The 21,603-nt window shown below is 37.6% G+C and overlaps 1 protein-coding gene across 2 annotated transcripts in view; it reads left to right on the top strand.

Annotated features, from left to right (window-relative positions):
• The first annotated feature begins 1,526 nt into the window (after positions 1-1,526).
• LOC754542 (SUN domain-containing ossification factor) overlaps positions 1,527-21,603 on the top strand; it is a 49,975-nt gene continuing 29,898 nt past the window's right edge. For both annotated transcript variants that reach the window (XM_030998240.1, XM_001186094.4), the window contains exons 1-4: positions 1,527-1,666; positions 4,960-5,050; positions 7,298-7,408; positions 20,916-21,031. In XM_030998240.1, coding sequence (XP_030854100.1) covers positions 1,608-1,666; positions 4,960-5,050; positions 7,298-7,408; positions 20,916-21,031 — 377 coding nt within the window. In that variant the 5' untranslated portion in view covers positions 1,527-1,607. The remainder of the gene's footprint in view (positions 1,667-4,959; positions 5,051-7,297; positions 7,409-20,915; positions 21,032-21,603) is intronic.

Raw genomic sequence — 21,603 nt, 5'->3', positions numbered from 1 at the left:
AGTGTCACAAATAATAAGGTATCAAAAATGCTCATCTGACCGTAATTAAACGCCTAAAACCCCTGGGCTTCTGGGGGCTCTGCCCCCTGGACCCAACCAAGAGCCCTTAGGCGGGCCCCTCGATACTCATCTGACCGTAATTGAGTGCCTAAAACCCTTGAGATTCCGGGGCTCCGCCCCCTGAACCCCAAGCCAATTAGTGACCTGCCATTGTAACAATTAGGTATCAAAATAATGCTCATCTGACCGTATTTAAATGCCTAAACTCCTGAACTTCCGGGGCTCTGCCCCCTGGACCCCGTCTAGGGCGCTAAGGCGGACCCCTGAATGCTAATCTGACCGTAAATTAAAACCTTAAACCCCTGAGCTTCCGGGGTGGACAAGGATCAACATTATGTTCATCTGACAGCAGGCGCGTAGCCAGGGGGCGGTGGGGGTGGTCCCCCAATAAACGCCGGCCAAAAAAGAGGAGTTTAAAGGAAGAGGACGTAGGAAGAAAAGGGAATAGACAAAGAACATATTTGAAATTCAGACAAGGATTAAAAGTCGAGAACGGTATAACGAATCGTCTTCTTTCTCAAATGAATTAATGAAACGTCAAAGCTTCCGCGCTACGCGCGGGGGAGGGCAGGGGATTTGATTTAGACAAGGATTAAGAGTCGAGAACGGTACAACGAATCTTCCTCTTTCTCTAATGATTTAATGAAAAGTAAAAGCTTCCGCGCTTCGCGCGGGTGGGGGAAACTAAATTATTTTCGAGAACGGAACAACGAATCGTCTTCATTCTCTAAAAAATTAATGAAACGTCGAAGCGGGAGGAAAACTGAATTTAGACAAGGATTAAGAGTCGAGAACGGTACAGCGAATCGTCTTCTTCCTTTAATGATTTAATGAAACGTAAAAGCTTCCGCGCTTCGCGTGGGAGGGGGGACCTGAAATTAGACAAGAATTAAAAGTCATAACGGTACAACGAATCGTCTTATTTCGCTAATGATTTAATGAAACGTAAAAGCTGTATTCTGACGAGGATTATTTTCGAGAACGGTACCACGAATCGTCTTCTTTCTCTACTGATTTAATGAAACGTACAAGCTTCCGTGCGGGAGGAGGGGAAAACTGAATTCAGATGAGGATTAAGAGTCGAGAACGGTACAACGAATCGTCTTCTTTCTCTAATGATTTAATGAAACGTAAAAAAAAAAATGCCAATGGCTGACCTAAAAAAGGTGACCTCACCCCCCCCCCCCCCCCCAACGGAACAAAATGTCAAATTTAAAATTTCGAGACCAAAAAAAAAAGGTGTCCTCTTCCCCCCCCCCCCCCCCCCCCCGCTTATATAGGGGCTGGCTGAGTCGTTACGATTTTTTTTTCGGACCCCCCCCCCAAAAAAAAAAGTGGCCCCCCCCTAATAAATCCTGGATCCGCGCCTGGCAATATCCAGTGCCAGAAGGGTTAACCCGACCTATATGATTGTGTATCTTTAGTTTGCTTTTGGAATCGTATTTGTTCATTCTGCGATACCATTTGTTAGAAAGAGATGACGCGATGCACGATCTAGGTTGTCGCATTGAAGAGGAATGGTCACCTAGGATAGTGTGTGTATCAAGATGACGACTCTAAGTTGTCTTGTAGCATGGTTGTTCATCTACCTATTTGCAGTGTCTTCGTAAGTATATTTTATTTCAAAACCATTACAAAAACTGCTGCATTACTATGAACCTGTTCGAAGAGCTGCTTGGTTGAGCATCGCACTTACAATACACAGTTAATCTACAGTCCCACATGTTAATATTTGTGTAGGCCTGATTGTCATTCTTGTGCTTGGAACATTGGAAGTGGGCGTGCCCTTTTCGACCGACCCCAAAATCTTGAAATCTACGGTCGGCTTAAAAAAAAAAAACGTTTTTTAGAGAAAAAATACATTGAAGCATTCAAAACTGAGAAATATCGGCCTAGAAAAAAAAGTCAAAAGAGTACTAGAGTAAAGTACCCGGTTTTCGGCCACTTAAGACAAAATCCTATTTATTGGACTCTTTACTTCCTATTTATTATCATTTCTTGTTCAAATCATGAAGCAAATATTATTATTATTTAAACAAAAAAAGAATCCCCAAAAAAAATCACGAATTGCCATGACAATATTCATTTCAATTTTCACTGTTTTGGAGCCGGTTATCGGCCGAGCGTTTCAGTTTACGGCCGCATGTACAAAGTCAATCGGAAGCGCTCGCGCGCGCCCGTGCGTTTCTGCGCTGATGTATAGCACACGCGGGCGGAGCAGGTATCCCACGCCGGAGCTCCCGGGTGCTCGCCTGACCGAATACAGGCACAGCGGTGATCGGAAGTTGGAATCTGAATTAGACGGACATATCGTGTGTGCGTCTCGGTGTGCGGCTGCATTGATTTAATACATGCGATGAGATACTTTTGAGCTTGCGACCAGCACAAAATCGGGCTCTATATCTGAAAAATACTTGAAATAAAGCTCATTTTATGGTACCCATATTTCTTACATACACGCGTAAGAAACTCGATTTTTCAGATTTGGGTAGCGGGACCGCCGATTACATCGCTAAAATGTGATATTTTAGGATATATTTTTCATTGCAAATGTGGTTCTTCAGTGACACTGGCATGGTATGGTATGTGTGGGATATGTGTTATGCTATTATGCGATGTATTTTAAAGTGATTTTACCATGTATCCAACCAATTGGCCGAAAACCGGAGCTGACCGATTACCGGGTACTTTACTCTAGAGTAAAGTACCCGGTTTTCGGCCACTTAAGACAAAATCCTATTTATTGGACTCTTTACTTCCTATTTATTATCATTTCTTGTTCAAATCATGAAGCAAATATTATTATTATTTAAACAAAAAAAGAATCCCAAAAAAAAATCACGAATTGCCATGACAATATTCATTTCAATTTTCACTGTTTTGGAGCCGGTTATCGGCCGAGCGTTTCAGTTTACGGCCGCATGTACAAAGTCAATAGGAAGCGCTCGCGCGCGCCGTGCGTTTCTGCGCTGATGTATAGCACAAGCGGGCGGAGCAGGTATCCCACGCCGGAGCTCCCGGGTGCTCGCCTGGCCGAATACAGGCACAGCGGTGATCGGAAGTTGGAATCTGAATTAGACAGACATATCGTGTGTGCGTCGCGGTGTGCGGCTGCATTGATTTAATACATGCGATGAGATACTTTTGAGCTTGCGACCAGCACAAAATCGGGCTCTATATCTGAAAAATACTTGAAATAAAGCTCATTTTATGGTACCCATATTTCTTACATACACGCGTAAGAAACTCGATTTTTCAGATTTGGGTAGCGGGACCGCCGATTACATCGCTAAAATGTGATATTTTAGGATATATTTTTCATTGCAAATGTGGTTCTTCAGTGACACTGGCATGGTATGGTATGTGTGGGATATGTGTTATGCTATTATGCGATGTATTTTAAAGTGATTTTACCATGTATCCAACCAATTGGCCGAAAACCGGAGCTGACCGATTACCGGGTACTTTACTCTAGTAGTCTAGTAGAGTAAAGGAGCCCGTAATCGGCCAGCTCCCGTTTTCGGCCGATTGGTTGGATGCAAGGTAAAATCACTCTAAAATACATCGCATAATAGCATAACACATATCCCACACATACCATACCATGCCAGTGTCACTGAAGAACCACATTTGCAATGGAAAATATATCCTAAAATATCACATTTTAGCGATGTAATCGCCGGTCCCGCTACCCAAATCTGAAAAATCGAGTATCTTACGCGTGTCTGTAAGAAATATGGGTACCATAAAATGAGCTTTATTTCAAGTATTTTTCAGATTTAAAGCCCGATTTTGTGCTAGTCGCAAGCTCAAAAGTATGTCATCGCATGTATTAAATCAATGCAGCCGCACACCGCGACGCACACACGATATCTCTGTCTAATTCAGATTCCAACTTCCGATCACCGCTGTGCCTGTCTTCGGCCAGGCGAGCACCAGGGAGCTCCGGCGTGGGATACCTGCTCCGCCCGCTTGTGCTGTACATCAGCGCGGAAACGCACGGCGCGCGCGAGCGCTTCCTATTGACTTTGTACATGCGGCCGTAAACTGAAACGCTCGGCCGATAACGGGCTCCAAAACAGTGAAAATTGAAATGAATATTGTCATGGCAATTCGTGATTTTTTTCTGGGATTCTTTTTTTGTTTAAATAATAATATATTTGCTTCATGATTTGAACAAGAAATGATAATAAATAGGAAGTAAAGAGTCCTAAAAATAGGATTTTGTCTTAAGTGGCCGAAAACGGGCTCCTTTACTCTAGGGATGTTAGACTAAAAATTGAAGTCCATTAAATCATGACAATTTTGCACTGTATTTGGAGAACACAATTTCAGATTTGCAATTGGTCGATAACGGAAAAAGATGTCAAGGATATACCGTAGTGTAACAAAAATATTTGAGGATGAGGATGGAAAAAGCATGAGAAAAAGGTAAAGAAGGTTAAAGGGCAATCCAACCCTTGTTGTTCATTCCAACGAAAGCAGAAATATCAGAGAAAGAGAATGGCGAAAGTTTGAAATAAATTGGACCAATAATAAGAAAGTTATGAGTATTAGAAATATGAGATCCTTTAGAAGATATTTCTATCCCCACTGACCATTAGAAATATTGCATTGAGTGGGATTGAAGATTCCTAGAAATATATGCTTTTATTTTTGTAAACAATTGATGAATCAGTTACGATTTTATCGTAGGTCGATTTGAATAGATTTGGCATGATTGAAGATGCTACAAACCTGTAGTGCTCATGTTCTCAGTGGATAACTAAAACTCCTGTTGCAAACTATTATCCATTTGTATTTATAAGCAGTAAGAAATAAATATAAAATTGGATTTCAACAAGTTTGAATTTAAAATGAAGAAGTCACGATCAACAATTTATTTATCTTCATTTCCAGGTTATCACTTTGTAGCATCAATGGCAATGTGGGAGAGGCTTCACAAGATGGACTTGCTATTGGACAGTCAAAGCAGACTCATGCACAAAAGGTACCTCAACCCTTTTAAGGAAAACACATTAACACATCATTTACTAATGCATGGTTGGCACGTACGTAGCCTGTGCGCGCTTGGTGGGCTGTGCCATGCTTGCTATGACGTCACTCGTAAACAATTAAAAAACAAAGCCGAACATAACATTATGCTAATATAATTACCTCACTCTTTACCCCCCAACCAATCAAATACAAGTTAAAATATGGAAAGGAAAGTTCCCCTACCCCCAAATGAATATTCATATTGCCAATTTGATACATAGTTTTCCAATAATCATTGAAGATAACTTGACGTTTATTCATATTTTAATGGACCATAATTTTGGCAAAAATCACAGAAATTGACATTTTGTTGTAAGGTTGTAGCAAATTTATTATAAACTCTTCATCTCAATTTTTGTGTGTCGTAACCTTCGCACGTTAAGAACCCAGTGCACTATTCTTATAAGAGTAGGGGGAAACCCTGGTGTAGTGGTCCACCTCACACCCCAGTATAGTACAAAAATACTCTGTAAAGAGGTATGTACTCCAATTGGAAGAAGAAGAAGAAGACTGAGTCTGTGTGTGTATGTGTTGGCGTGAGAAGTTTGTGAATACTTCATGCCCATTCATAATTCTTCTGTGTACCTTTCGCGAAAGCAACGACTCATGAAAATGTATCTTAGCCTGACATTCGCGAAAATATCTGTATGTGAAAATATCAGCTTGTAAGGTAGATTCAGGAAGTTTTCAAATATATTCTGCTTCAAAATGGGGTTTGCATTATGAAAATGAAGTGTTTAAATAGTTTGTTGGGGGAGGGGGAGGGTAAAAGACTGCTGTACCCACGTATTACCAAAATAAATTAAGTGTGAAAAGGGATGTTTTGGGTTGAAAGGTGCGTGGCATATGTACGTTGTCATATCCATGAATCAGGGAAAAGGGTACAGCTAACAACTGAATTATTCATACCCCTTGTGAATATGATGTTTATTGTAACTCAGGAATGAAAGATGTACTGTTTGAATTAGAGCTGCTGTTGATTACTTTCAGATGTAAGCTTTAATATGTCACATTATGAAGAAACATAATTCTGGAAATATTATTTTTTCACAAACTTTGTTTTAAACAAATATGAAAAACTTAGTTTTTAATTGTATGTTTGTTGAGTTTGTAACACATTCCGTGTACCCTTTTCCCCATCCTTAGTCTGGAATGTGTGCAGATTCGAATTGCACAAATCAATAATACCGGTAGTTATTTTTAGCAAGTATTGTTTAGGGGGTTAATTTGTTGAGAAAAAGCGTGAACAAATTTGATAAGGTTGTGATTTTGCCAAGTGGATAATAAAAATTATTTTTTCACATACTTTGTTTTAAACAAATATGAAAAACTTAGTTTTTAATTGTATGTTTGTTGAGTTTGTAACACATTCCGTGTACCCTTTTCCCCATCCTTAGTCTGGAATGTGTGCAAACTTGAATTGCACAAATCAATAATACCGGTAGTTATTTTTAGCAAGTATTGTTTAGGGGGTTAATTTGTTGAGAAAAAGCGTGAACAAATTTGATAAGGTTGTGATTTTGCCAAGTGAATAAAACTTCTGGGGGGGGGGGGGCTAGGTGGGTGCTAGATGGGAAACCTGTGGTCATACATGTACATTAGGGCTGCACACTAACTTGTTTAAAAGGGTCCGGAGGATTGATGTTTTTAGAGTCTGTATGTATGAGCCCTATGTAAACATTTCTTATTTCGTTTGGGTCTGGATTTAGATTTTTACCGCCCATGTGTCCGAGGCGCCTGTTAGTGTCAAGCCCTGTGTTCAATAATATATAGTTGAGTTCTGACTGCCGCATACCCCCCCCCCCCCCCTAAACCATAGTTCCCCCTTCCTTACATGTATGATCTAGCCTCGACCAAACAGGGATAAAACATACAAAACCAATTGTAGGACTTCTTACAAGTGTATGTAGCTATAGGGGTTCTATCTATATAAACCTTTCTATTAAACCCTGTATGTGTTTTGTGAATTCATATCATAAAACTTCCCCCCCCCTGCTTTTCCCTCCCAAAAGAACATGTACATCTTGTGAGTGTTGTAGTTTGTTGTATTAATATTAACCTTTTTATTGTCTTTTATTTAATCCCATTTATATTAATAACTTGTAGTAATTGGAGAAACATCAGAAAAGAAAGCTCTCAAATTATTTTCACTTTTATCACAACATTAGCTTCTCTTTCATATAATTCTTGCTACGTCCAGAACCATGTGAGCGCACTGGAGCTTCATATGAGCAATAGTGAGGGCAGGAAGAGAGAGAGGGAGGAAGGAGTCATTGAGGATCAAGCTCAACAGAATTCAGCCAAAGAGCAGGTATGTTATGAAAAGAATATGCTATTTTCTATTTTTTATATTCGTATATTGTCTTAATGACTCTTTCAAGATACATTGTACATGTATGCACTATGCAATTAATATTTTTTGATGTACATGCATTTTCTACAGCTTCCTCTTTTACTTCTTTTCTTCATGTTTCGCCATTTTCCTGACTTTGTGTTATATTCTATTTTCTTATTTTTGCTGCCCAAGCTATCTTATCATATCAACTATATATATTTCAATGTTGACAAATCAATTGTATCTGTATTCTATGTTTGAAATATGCAATGAGTGTTTTAATTGTACACATGACCAATTCAGTCATTGGGCTGCGACACATGTTTTTTTAATAAACCTTGAATTGAATTGAATTGTATGACACAGTTCAAGTTCAAGCTCAAGTTTATTCAAACCAATCAAACACAACATTTTACAATCAATTGACACAAAAGAAATAAAAAACATGATAGGTTTGGGACCCCGGAGAAGCAGAGCTTGTGATAAGGGGCCCCTTAAAAGGTACATAAACAAAAACAAAATAACAGTATTTAGAATAACCGATGACAAAAACATATTTACAATGATAACTAATGAGTAAATATGGGAACAGAAAAAAAGATAACACACATACACATACACACCCACGCACACACACACAGACACACCCACATACACACATACACACATGGCTTTCCAGGATTTACTTTAACATATTTTGTAATCTCTCAAAAAGATATTCTCGACATGTATGTTTAAACATAGGTAGTGTTGGACTGGATCTGATGTACATGTACATAATAAAATGATATGTAGAGTTCATTTATATGAAAGTGGAATGTCTTTCCTTGATTAAGTTTGCAGTTTCCATGCTGGTATATCAGCTTACTAAAGTGTAAAAGCTGTTTTTGGATGTTGGATGTTCGTTTCCTTGCGGGATTCAAAGTAAAAGCCCCCAGCCCTTTATGAACATTCACCTTTCACCATTTGAATATATCTCATACATCCTGTATATGGTAGATAAAGATAGTACCGGTAGGTCTTTTCATGATATGCATTTGCCCCCCCCCCCCCCCCCCCCCCCCCCCCGCCCTTCTTATTATTCCTTTAGGCCATTAAAAAAATATATAGATTTTTAGGGTCCCGGCCCGTTTCCTTTTTGGGGGCCGCCTCCTATTTTTTGTTTGTTTGTTTTTTTAATTTTAAATTTTTCTAAAGAAAAAAAACATGAAAAACACTGCTAAAATGGATCTATTTCTGATTTTAAAAAAATATTTAAAAAATGTCAGCGACTATCTTGAAAAAAAGCCCAACTGTCAGGGAAAATGTACCGAGCAGCCATTTTGAAAGGAAATTTTTTTTAGAAAAGGGCCTCCTTTCTATTTTTCAAAAAAGCAGGACGCTAAACATGTTTTTTTTTTTGGGGGGGGGGGCCTTAGGTAGTTGATTCCCTTTACACTGCACTATGATTGTAATGTATCCTATTTCAAGTTTGATGTTGCTTGATTACTTCCATCCACTTTGTGAAATATTGATTTGATAATTAGACAATCCAAAGGTGGTATTATATGGAGACTGGAGAGCCTAGACTAGAGGTTGGTTCTGGAATGAATATTATTACATCATGTTCACTTAGTATTAGATTGACTGATTTATGTACAATGTATGTGACTGCTCTCCCTTCACTCTCCCAATGTGGCCATATTACACCAATGGTGTTGCAATGCATGATGTATTCTGAAGAAAAAAAAAATAATTGCTGGAGATTGAGCTAGACTAACAGCCTGATTTAGGACTATAAAAAGCTCTATAATATGAGTCTTTGTTTTACAAACATCCATTCACATGTCATATTCAAGTAAGAGCACTATGGACTTTGTGACAATAGTATGAAAAACAAAGTGACCTTTGATGGCTTGACCAAATTTGATCAGATAAAATCCCTAGTTTACTCTAAATGGCCCGAATTCACAAAGGAGGTTTAAATTTAACCCATGGTTTGAACCTTCGTTTACATGTACATAACCCATTGCTTAGAATTAGCGCAAATTAAGCCTACCTTGCCTTACGCGCGTCTAATATTGGACCTCTGACTGTGTCATGCTTATTTTGCGCTAATTTAGACCATGGGTTATGTAAATGTAGATTTAAACCATGGGTTATTCAAGTTTAAACCTCCTTTGTGAATTTGGGCCAATGTTTAAACGCCATATTTTTAGATAATAATGCTGTTACAGGCATGATAGTATGCACTACTGTACTCCTATTCACAAACTATATTATAGACCAAAATTTATGTTGTGTTATATAAATGTGATGTCCATGTAAATGCTGGAAAGAATTATTTCACCAGAAACCATTTCTGAAAATTATCTCATTTCGTAACAATTTAATGCTATTGGCTTAATGCCACATATATATTCAGAGTTTTATAGCCACAATACAGTATTCAGAGTTTCACATAGTTCTTATCTTTTGACACAGCCACGTACCAGTAAGTAAAAGGTGAAGGGATGAAAAATAGATTTCCTTAATTTCCTCATTATAGATACACATATGAGGGTAGGCAACGATCCTTTAAGGTGAAATTCAAAGAAAATCACAAATGTCAAATAATGTATGACTAGAAACTGGTAAGCTAACAGATGGCAATCGTACAAGTTTTAGGTCAACTACATATCAGGTGATTTATAAAAATACAAATACAACCACCTCCATAGCAGCTGGGATATACGAGAGATTCGCCAAAAAACCCCGATGTTTTAATGACGTCACTATTGGGACCAATACTGCCCAAGCAGACGACATCCCATAAAGAATGAACATAATTGCAAAGCTTTTATTTGTCAAATTATAATGAGTTTAGTGTATATAAATGTGATGGCATGTCAAACCATTCAAAAAGGGATATGACCTGATTCCGATAACAAAAATCTTTTGCTTATAAATACACAGGATAGGGGTTAATTAACAATCAAAGAAATCAGACTTTCGAATTGGAAAACCCCCCGGAATGATATTAAGGACGGCATTTGTTCCCTTTTGAAACGCCAAACATACCGCGGTGTGTGCAGCTGAATATTCAATGGCGTCTTATTTTGTTTAAAAGCGACAGATTCCTTTATTTTTGTATCGCTGCATTTGTCATCAAATAAAATCATGTGCGGGGTTTAGAGTGAGGCAATAGATTATACATTTAGCTTGACGGTAGTGAAGTAAGAGAAAGAACTCAAGAAAAGATGAAAACACATCGTCTGCTTGTGCAAATCTTGTCCATACTGTGATCTCACACATCTCAGCAGCGTTCGGAGAGCTCTTCAGGTGCTATGCCCGGGCTGTATTCAAGCGTTTTATAATTTATAATAATCATTACTTTGAATGTTTCCAAGCATTTAATTTTGGTAACCTTGTTGAATCAAAGTTTTAACTTTGCAATAATGAAATGAAATTAGTTTTTTAATTTCAATGAATATCTACTTTAAAAATGAAAGTATGCTCTAGAATGTCTGTATTTTCATAAATTCATTTATTTGTTGTTCAATTTTTAGAATTCATCCTTATGTGTAGTTCTGCCCCTAGCTGGAATTCTAAACCAAATTTGCAGAGAAATCATATACCGGGTAGTTAAAATACAAATCAGATAATGTGTACTACAGTATTTCTTTCTTCTGTTGTGTATGAGAAAGGATTGAAACTGGAAGTAGGATAAGTTGAGAAAGGATTGAAACTAGAAGTAGGATTAGCTGAGAAAGGATTGAAACTGGATATAGGATTAGTTGAGAAAGGATTGAAACTGGATATAGGATTAGTTGAGAAAGGATTGAAAGTGGAAGTAGGATTAGTTGAGAAAGGATTGAAAGTGGAAGTAGGATTAGTTGAGAAAGGATTGAAACTGGAAGTAGGATTAGTTGAGAAAGGATTGAAACTGGAAGTAGGATTAGTTGAGAAAGGATTGAAACTGGAAGTAGGATTAGTTGAGAAAGGATTGAAACTGGAAGTAGGATTAGTTGAGAAAGGATTGAAACTGGAAGTAGGATTAGTTGAGAAAGGATTGAAACTGGAAGTAGGATTAGTTGAGAAAGGATTGAAACTGGAAGTAGGATTAGTTGAGAAAGGATTGAAACTGGAAGTAGGATTAGTTGAGAAAGGATTGAAACTGGAAGTAGGATTAGTTGAGAAAGGATTGAAACTGGAAGTAGGATTAGTTGAGAAAGGATTGAAACTGGAAGTAGGATTAGTTGAGAAAGGATTGAAACTGGAAGTAGGATTAGTTGATGACAGGTTCTCACCATTGGGTCAAAGTTCAAGTACACATATGTATATGTCCTTATGATAGTCTTCTGAAATGATGTTCAGGGTACTTTTCTATAGATGCCACAGCACATAATACAGCACTATTTGTGTCTGAATTAACTAATTTTAAGTACCGTACTGAAGTAAATGGGTAATTAAAGTAATTAAATAGAACATAACCATGCCAATGCTTTTTGCAACTTGCCATACCACAGCAGACTGTACTACCAGGTGGAATGAATTTATTAATGCATCTTGGGAGTAAAAACTGTAGGCCTAGTGGCTGTACTTTGGGCGTGGTGTAGGTGTGTGCCATGTGGGATGTTTTTGGTGCTGTACTGGTTCGACCAACTGCATACATTATTTAATTTAGTTAAAATATAAAATTCATAAATTAATATCCACCGGTGCATTCTGAATATTGCTGGTCCTACCTTTCAACCCAGTCTCCCCAAATCACTAAAACCATCCAAATAATTATGACGTTATATTGTACATGTGGAGTGCACAGATGAAAATGAAATTTCACTTTGTGCCTTTATAATTATAATGGTTTGGATGTAAAATTACAATGTTGTGTACTAAAAACACATATTCTGAGGTTCATGCATGATTACAGTTCAGGTGCAATCGGACATACTCTCAATCGTACAAAGTGACTCGTATCCATCACACAAAAAGCTGGGGCTAGTGTACATTGTAAGTCTGGAATTTGGAAGAAAAAAAAGCTCTTGGATAGAAATTAAAAATGTAAAAAGAATGGCCCTACCGGTATACAGAGCTCCTTTTAGGGGGAAGGGGGGGGGGGGGTAGGGAGACAACTTGATCACTCAAAGCCCTTAACCTGAGGTCCTGATGAGATATCATTTAAATGGTAAAGTTGACTTCATTATGATATCATGACACCCTCTGCACCATAGGCCCTACCTGTCAATGGTAATGTCAATATTGACATAAAGTTGGTGCAACAGGACTCCCATCGTTTGCAAACATATGAACACAAGATTTAGGAATCATAGATTTTTGTTGTTCTTAAATGTTAGACAGGGTGTATGTTGATAAAAAATTAAATGATTGGAGCCCATAAACTTCCACTCTGTTTATCGTTGTCTTTCACATTTCTGAGGCTGCCATGTTTTAAATCATGTAATCTATTGCATTATTTGTACTTTCTAGTTTTCTGTCAATTCTTCTGTTCAGTCTTGGTTTGATACTACAACAAAATACAATTGTTCTTAAAGGAAACCTCACCCCACTCGCTAAGAGATTTATTATATTTTTGCCCATCAATTTACAAAATTCCCCATCAAAGATTGTGAAAGAGGCATAAAGCAAGAATTATGTACCGTTTCTCAGCACGACATGTGCCATCATTTTCTTGATAATTCGACTTACTATTCAAAGTAGTTTATCAAGTAAATGTATTCAAATTTATGGATGTTTCCTTCCCACATGTGTGTGGCGATGAAGTATTTTATTCACCTGCTATTATCTTTTGTACCACAATTACCAGAACGCAAATTGAATAAATAAGCTGGTGCTCTTCTAGGGTGAAGTTTTCCTATTTTATAAATGAAATAGATTTGTTAACTGCTATATTTTAATATTGTTAAATAAATGAGTTACAATTGTTCTCCTGTTATATATTTTTCACCTAATATAATTTTTACCTTCTCAGCTATGATTTTTCCAGTTTGAAAAGTAGTTTTGTTATTGCATTAAAAGTCTTTCTAACTAAAGCTTGGTGCATGATACATGTACAACTTAGCCTGGTACATGTTACATTTTCAAGAAAATGGCTGCACCCATGTAATGCTAAAAGGCATTGCATCATGCCAAGAATATCTTCATTTATATATCTCTTGTACACTTTCGTGAGGAAAATTTAAAAGGGCAAGAATAAATCTTAATTTTTCAGAATACGGTACCTACATGTACAGTTTTTATATGGGGTGAGGTTTCTTTTAAGTTATAGCTACATGGACATTCCATTTATTAACTGTGTGCACTTACTGCCACATCATAATTTATACTAACTTGTTCTGTTGTTGGGAGGTCTTCCCCAAATGTCAGGGAACAAGGATAATTAACTGCCAGTGACAATGTTAAAATTATTTTTATTTGCTTTCTTTTCTTGAATTTCTTTATAGATGAATGCCCACAATTATACATTTTTTTCTTCACAAACTGCACCCATTAGAGTGTCTATTTTGACAGACATGGCGCATTAAAAATGTTTACTATAATGATTAGTATCATTATTATATCATCTAGTCATGCATGTTTGCTATCCAGTCTTATTTTCAATTGTCTGAATGAAAATTACATATGTTTTTAAAAAGAGGAAATTATGAAATTGAGAATGGCATGACATTGCCCGAGTAAAGGAGGTTAATATTTGTTTTATATCCCACATCGGCAATAAGGTCTATTAAATTGAATTTTACATAATCAAAAGAACTAATTCTGCAGACAGTCTAGCTTCAGCTAGATTTTACAAAGCACAACATGCATCTACAAAGTAATACGCTAAGGCTCCGCGGGGGGCACGACGTCTCGGCGAGCCTTTGTATTCTATTGTTTTTTAATGAGATCGCCGACCCAAGTTGGTGCGGCTATCTCCTCCTGAACCCTCCCCTCGGGGTACCCGTGCCCGGTGCCATCGTCCGCGGGAGAGTCTACTCTGTGGAATTGGCTATACTCCGCCCGAGGTCCTCCTCCGTGTCGACGTCCAGGGCGAAAACAGAAGCGACATGCATAATGCAGGATATGCGTGACGACAGAGATACCTCATGGATATTCAACATTACATCCGTAGACACACGACCGATGACTATCCGTATAAAATTGTATACACAAAAATCGGTCGTAAAAAAACTCGAACCATATTCCATACCTTACCTGGCTTACCATGTCGCACGCAAGTACGCCAAAACACGTACATTTTCGCAGTTGCGAGATCGAGACGGAGCGTAGGGCTCGAGTTTTTGGCGGTCGATTTTGTTTTGGTAGAAGCTGAATCTAGACCATGAACCACTAAACATCGCGAAACTGCAATCAATTTCCATCTCGAATTCACGATTGCTGCAATATTATAAAGTTTCCATAAATAGAGGTATGAAATTAAAGCCTATTTTGTGATGTTCTCGCCATGTTTACGTAATTTTGATAATTATTTCTTCAAAGTAAAGAAAATCAGACAAAATCACCGTAACTGACACGCATACAATACAGTGCATTGCCACGGTGTAGTGTGTGTGAGATGAGCTGAGTTGCAGTTAACTCCAGGAAGCTCCAAAACCGGCAGCGCAGGCGTCCGACGCCTGCGGCGCCGGTGTTGAAGTTTCCTGGAGTTACGCTGCAGTTATGCAGCAGTGTGTGAGTTGAATTCGAGTCGAAGAGATTTGACACTTTGAAATTGTTATCTGTTGGTTTGCATCATTATTGCCGCGATTTCAATATAGTTTCGTGAATAGATTTACGAAACCTGAGCTTAGAATTAGTAAAAGTATTACTAGACTCTAATGTCTACGTTTTTAAAAGACTGTTTGATTTTCTTGTGAAAATTTTACTTTGAAAAATGATAATCGGAATTCATGGCCAGAAATAATGACTATCTAGGGTCTATTATGTTACAGTTCTTGCATCAAATCAATGCATGAAAACTAAGTTATTGAACTAGAAAAAGGGGTTTCTTTTTTAATAGGCAATTATGAAGCAGGAAGCCCAAAACATTAGCCTACTAAACAAATCTCAACAAACTGTAGGCTTATCCTTTGATGAATTAATGAAAAAGTAGCCCCAGAAAAAAGAGCCCCCAAAATGGAAAAAGAGCCCCCGAAAGTTGAAAAAGTAGCCCCCGAAAATTTCCAAAAAATTTGAAATGGAGCCCCCGAAATGAAAAACTTAATTTTTTGCCTGTTCCAGTGGCTGAAAGAATAACTACCGGTACAGTTGGATTGTTTTTTTTTATTTAATATAAGGCCAAATTGAAAAAAAAACATGCTTATAGCGTCCTGTTTTTTCAAAAAATGGGAAGGAGGAGGCCCTTTTTTTTTTCCTTTCAAAATGGCCGCTCCGTACATTTTTCCTGACATTCGGGCTATTTTTCAAGATGGCGGCCGACAATTTTTTTTTTTTTTTTTAAATCAGAAATACATTTTAGCAGTGCTTTTCATGTTTTTTTTCCTTCAAAAAAAAAAAAAGAAAAAAAGGAGGCGGCTCCCAAAAAGGAAGTGGGCGGGGATGCTATTTTTTTCTTTCATACAAAAAAAAAAAAAAAATTAAAAAAATTTCAAAAAAAAAAAAAAGAGGAGGCGGCCCCCAAAAAGGAAGCGGGCGGGGACGCTTAACATGTATATTTTTTAATGGCCTGAATGGCAAAGAAAGTTCTTGGTGGTTTTAATTTAGACAGTCTCTATACTATTTACACCCCCCGCCCCCCTCTAGAATCCCGCGGATTTCCGCGGGTCCTGCTAGTACATGTTATAAAGTCGATGCGCACTCATTTGACATTGACATTGACATTTCGCGTAACCTATTTTGCTATGCTTATATGGCAAAGTGGGGCAGCAGCAAAAAAATTACTGTACAAAAGTCCTATCGCAGGGAGATAGTACTTATCTATCATTGATCATGTGACCTTGTTTAAACCAATCAGATTGCAAGATTCTTAGTACCGTATGCGGGATATAATGGCACATATACAATGTAGATAGGTACACGTTTAGTACTCTTGTTTGTCTGATCAAACTGCATTGTTTGATCTGTACGGGTGACGTAGGAATTTGATAGTATACAGTTGTAGTACACGTGTAGTACTCTTGTTTGTCTGACCAAACTGCATTGTTTGATCTGTACGGGTGACGTGGGAATTTGATAGTAGTACACGTTTTGGTATGAATGTTGACATTTAGAATGGAAGTAGAATCTTCAATGGACCCTTGCCCTTCTCAGTCCTGTTTTCGCACATCAGTAAATTTCATGAAGCTATTCGTTATCAAAGTTGTTTTTAACACCAAGATGAAAGAAGATAGAAGAGGATAGGTGTTAATAATGGAAACCTATCTATAGCTTAGTATCATATTTATCATTATTGTCATTTTATATTCAGCATAGAAATACATCATTTTACATAATGAACAAGTTTACAAATCGAGACAATATGGCTACTAATTGAATACCAGGGACAGGAAAATTAACAGAATAACTGATATGTAGCTTGCTCCCTGTCCTAATTCTAATGGATGTGGAGGAGAGTTGTTGGACAAAAACAGATCTGCAAGTAAAATGACATGAGAATTCCATTATGAATATTTAAAAGTTATACCTATTTATAGGCCTGCATGTACATGTATGTATGCCCAAACAAGCAGATAAACCAAAAGTATTGGTAAATATCAAAAGCATGTCAGAAGTTTGGGCACATGTTTTCACAGTGTTTTTTTTTCTTCAAAAATGGTTGGAATAGGTACATCTAAATGGGCGGACCATTAGGCCTGTTTTCACTATCTTGAGATTGCCAAATATCCAGCTATTTGAACTATCCCGATCGCAAACTATCCAGCTAATTTGCGACTTCATCAGATTGAAGTAGCAATTAGCGGGATATTTGGTCGGGATAGTTTGCAAATATCCCACTATTTGGCAAAATATCCAGCTATTTGTCCTGTGCGTCTTCACCAGACCAAAGACTTGCACTATGCGCTAACGCTGAGCAAAATATCTCGAGCTAATTTCTCAAGGTCGAGTTTCGAGGTCGAATCTCGAGCTGATGAAGACGTGATTTGTATAACTTCGGGATTATTTCCCAAATCAGAAATAGCAGGCTATTTGGCAACCTCAAGATGATGATGACGATGCGCCTATTGATATCATTGTATAGGCTTAATCTATTGATTGTAGGCTTGACCTTGCTAAGCCCAGCTTGCCAACAAGTGAGGTCAGTAAGGACTTGTCCCAGAGGAGTTGAAGTGCTAAGTTTGGGGGTAGTCTCCTAGTGTAGACGCAAATTGGACGCTTTACGTATACATGGCTTTTTGAGGCAATTTAAAACTATACAGTGTATGTACTATACCTTATCAAATTCACAGCTATGGGATGTTACAGGGCCCATCTATTTTAATAGACCTTGTGATATATCATAATGTTATTATTGACAAGGATGTTTGCTCGCAAACTACCTCTAGAGATAGATTTTTCCATCTGAACCTGCCTTAGATTCATGTCCTTCATTGAGTTCTCAGTGAATGGCATTGGTCCATACCTTATCCTGTTTTACGTGGTCATGGTGATGGTTAATTTACTTCCTGGAAGTGTGAAGAAAAATTATCAGTATGTGATGGGTGAATTAAAGTTTATTCCCAGAATGACAGCAATTCTCGCTACCCTAAATAGGTACGAAAATCTCGAAATTCGCGAGACGAGGTAATTTTCACTCTCTCGGGTCGTCACTACAACTCTCGGTATAGAGTCCCATCCCAAGTCACGGCCTTCATCCACCCCCATTTTTTAGGGTTCTTACGCTTGGAATCATGAGCCCAGCACTGTGCAGCCTCACAAAAGAAAACCATCGTCACTGATGTCAAAAGACGCAAAAAACAACGAATGAAATGTTCAAATAAACGTTGAAATATTTGCGAAAAAAAAACAAGACCGAGCAGACGACATATTCGGTGCATACACGTTGTGTGGCGACGGCGTTTTACGTTTGCGCTATCGCGCCTAGTAATATAGCGCCTGCACAGGAAGCTGTAATGTCGAAAAGCTATCCCATAATGCAATGCGCGTTTTCAGGATTTTCCCCGGATCTCGGCAGAATCGCTATTTGGGGTAGCGAGAATTGCATTCATACTATATTGCAAATAAATCTTAAATCATAGATGTTATAACTAGAATGAACAAACTCCACTCAAATCACCACCCACCTAATCTATCTTTTAATCAACAAATTAAACAAACCTTTAACATAATGACCCTTGATGAAGTTAATTCAAAGAATCGTTAAGAGCTACCCATTGACCTGGTTATCTGACAATGGACACCTCAATCTCCATAGGCCCGTTATTATCAGCTCGAGTTTGCCAATAACCCGCTATTTTCAGACTCAGGATATTATCCAGAAGCTCGAAATTGCATCCTCACCAGACCAATACGATCATCACAAACTAGCTCGGTCGGGCGCAAATCAGCCCGCTATTTCCCAAATAGCGGGATATTTTGGAAACAAGACCAACATTCCTTGGGATATTATCTCGACCAAATATTCCGCTAGTTGCAACTGCAGGCTGATGGACCATTGGTTGTCTTATCATGCCATAAGTCTGCTATGATTATAAAGTAGGCCCATGATCTGATATCGTGTATTGTGTATAATGCTGTAACATCACGGATATCTCCATATTTTTATATCTCTTTTTTTTTTTTTTTTAATTTGTTTAAAATTTTTTTTTTTAAATATTGTTGTTGTTGTTGCCGACAAGCCAGGTCCGTTTGAAAAAGCGGGAAGGACTTTCATTTAACTGCGAGGTGCAGTTATAGGCGCCGATTTGTGCTTGTGAACTTGTCACAAATAATAGTAACAACGTCATTTTTAGAAGAATGTGTAAGATCATTAACGTAAAGAAAAAACACCATGTGTAAAAATTGAATGAATTATTATTATAAACTACATATTGAGATCTACTACAAAGATTACTTTCAAACCAAGATGACAGACAAATTGGAGTATCATGCTAGTTTCAGAGTGGTGAGTCAACACACCGATTACTGAGCTGGGAGACATTGCCAGGCATAGTGCCAGGTGGAGGGGCATAAATCGAAACTTTAAAAAAAATAAATAAATAAAACACGGGAAAACAAAACCGTCCAATTCAAAACGGAATCCGCCATGGCCGGTCGGATACCGGACGGTTAAACGTTTGACTACAGCACTAATTGTGTAACTACAGTATTACCAACAGATTAGGTGTCTGTAAATTTTAAAGATGTAACCTAGAATCATTTCATGATTGGTAAATTGCTGACAGTCTGTATCCTACTGCCTCTATGAATCTTGTATTGATGACTTACAGTGAAAATCTATGGTTACAGTTTTTTTTGTAATTCTCTGTACCTATCTCAAATGTTCATATTTGTTTCCTTGCTAATTATACTCTGCACGTTTCATTACTGCAGTGTACATCAATCAGGAAAATAGTAATTTTTGATGCACACAAAGCTGAAACAGAGATATGACATTTTTAACGCCAAAGTACCAATTTACTGAATGTACACTGATATGAGATTTAAGAATAAGGCAATGTGATCCTACATGTACATGGAGGTACAATTAGTAAGAGAGTTAGCATAATTGTATGCTGAGAAAGTGAGAACTTTGTGCAAATATTTGTTTACTTCAATCAGAGATTATCCATTGTGCCTGATACAAAAAAGACTGATGTTATGCAACAAAAGGCAACCATGTCGTTTTCCTCTCTCAATTTTATTTTTATTGTTCATAATTGGGCATACATGCAAGAGGTTTTACCCATACATGTCTAGAAGTTGTTTTGATTTTTTGTTAAAATTAAATTGGCTTTATTCCAGGAATGACGCGGTACATCAAGAAATTGTGTACAGTTACATTCACATTATAATGAAATTTAATTACAATACGTTGCTGAAATATCTTTACTTGATTACTTGTGTTAAAGTGACAGCATATGCCAGGTCTAGAATTATGTTCATGTGATTTTTTTTTGTGTGTGTGTCTGTTGAGACCATGTTAAGTTATCCTTTTGAATAGAGTTATTGCAATTTTGGCTCTCAACAGATTATATCTTTGTGTGTGGATTGTAGACTTACAGTCCATCACACATTCCCAATCCTGTATTAATATGTCAGACAATGATGTCATCACTGTAAATTGAACATCCATGCATCCATGCTTGAGTGAGTAAAAAGCTTTTATTAAAGTGATAAGCTTAACTGTGAATTTTCTATTGTATGTTTACCAATAGATTTTTGTAATAAGACATATTGAGTATTTAATGAGTTATGAGATGCATTAAAGAGGAAATACGATGATAAATAATTATTTAAAAAAAATCAGCATTGTTGTCAATGTTTTACTTTATATTTTTGGAATGCAGACTCGTTGATATCTTCATTAAAATGTAATACCCTGGTGGTTGTAATAATGTAGAAGAATTTTATTTTTGTATCATTGCAGGATCCAGGCTTGTTTCCATCAGAGATCATTGATCAAGATGGAAAGCATGCTGGACCACTGCCATATGAAGAACCTTCACCTAAGACTCTTAAAGAGGATCATATATTTAGTGACAGGTATATACCACATTTCCTTTCTCTGTTGGGTTTTCTCTTTTGATATTGGGTACCTTCAGGTTATTGCCTGATTTTTGGCTTTGACACCAGCTATTTTGGGCTATTCCAGACTTCATTCTACCTACAGCCTTTTTACACACAGCTAAAATTCTATAAACATGATTAGTATAAACGTGTTTGAAACGTGTTTAAACTAATCACGAGCCTTTCACACACAGAAATTTCATTGCGATCGTTAATCGTTTCGTGATTAACTACTGCTCGTAAAATGCGCAGTAGTGCCATTGCGCATTGAAGGTCAGGTCATATCAAACAGAGCGGTCGCTCCATCCAGTTTAAACATGTTTAAACACGAAAAACCTTTCACACACAAAATGTCAAGCTCTTTAGATACGAACTTCGTATCAGCAGCCTGCTTTTAGTGGCGTATGCATCGCGACTTCGTATCTATCCCAACATCGTATAAACGATGTTCACACTGGGAAAAATTTTCTATAAACATGTTTAAAACTGTTGAGTGATTCTAATCATCTCTGGAAATGATGAATTTTAGCTGTGTGTGAAAAGGCTGC

The sequence above is a fragment of the Strongylocentrotus purpuratus genome, unplaced genomic scaffold (genome assembly GCF_000002235.5).
Source record: "Strongylocentrotus purpuratus isolate Spur 01 unplaced genomic scaffold, Spur_5.0 spur5_scaffold_4, whole genome shotgun sequence".
NCBI lineage: Eukaryota > Metazoa > Echinodermata > Echinoidea > Camarodonta > Strongylocentrotidae > Strongylocentrotus > Strongylocentrotus purpuratus.
The sequence above is the reverse complement of the archived record's forward strand: the minus strand, read 5'-3'. Positions and strand labels throughout refer to the sequence as shown.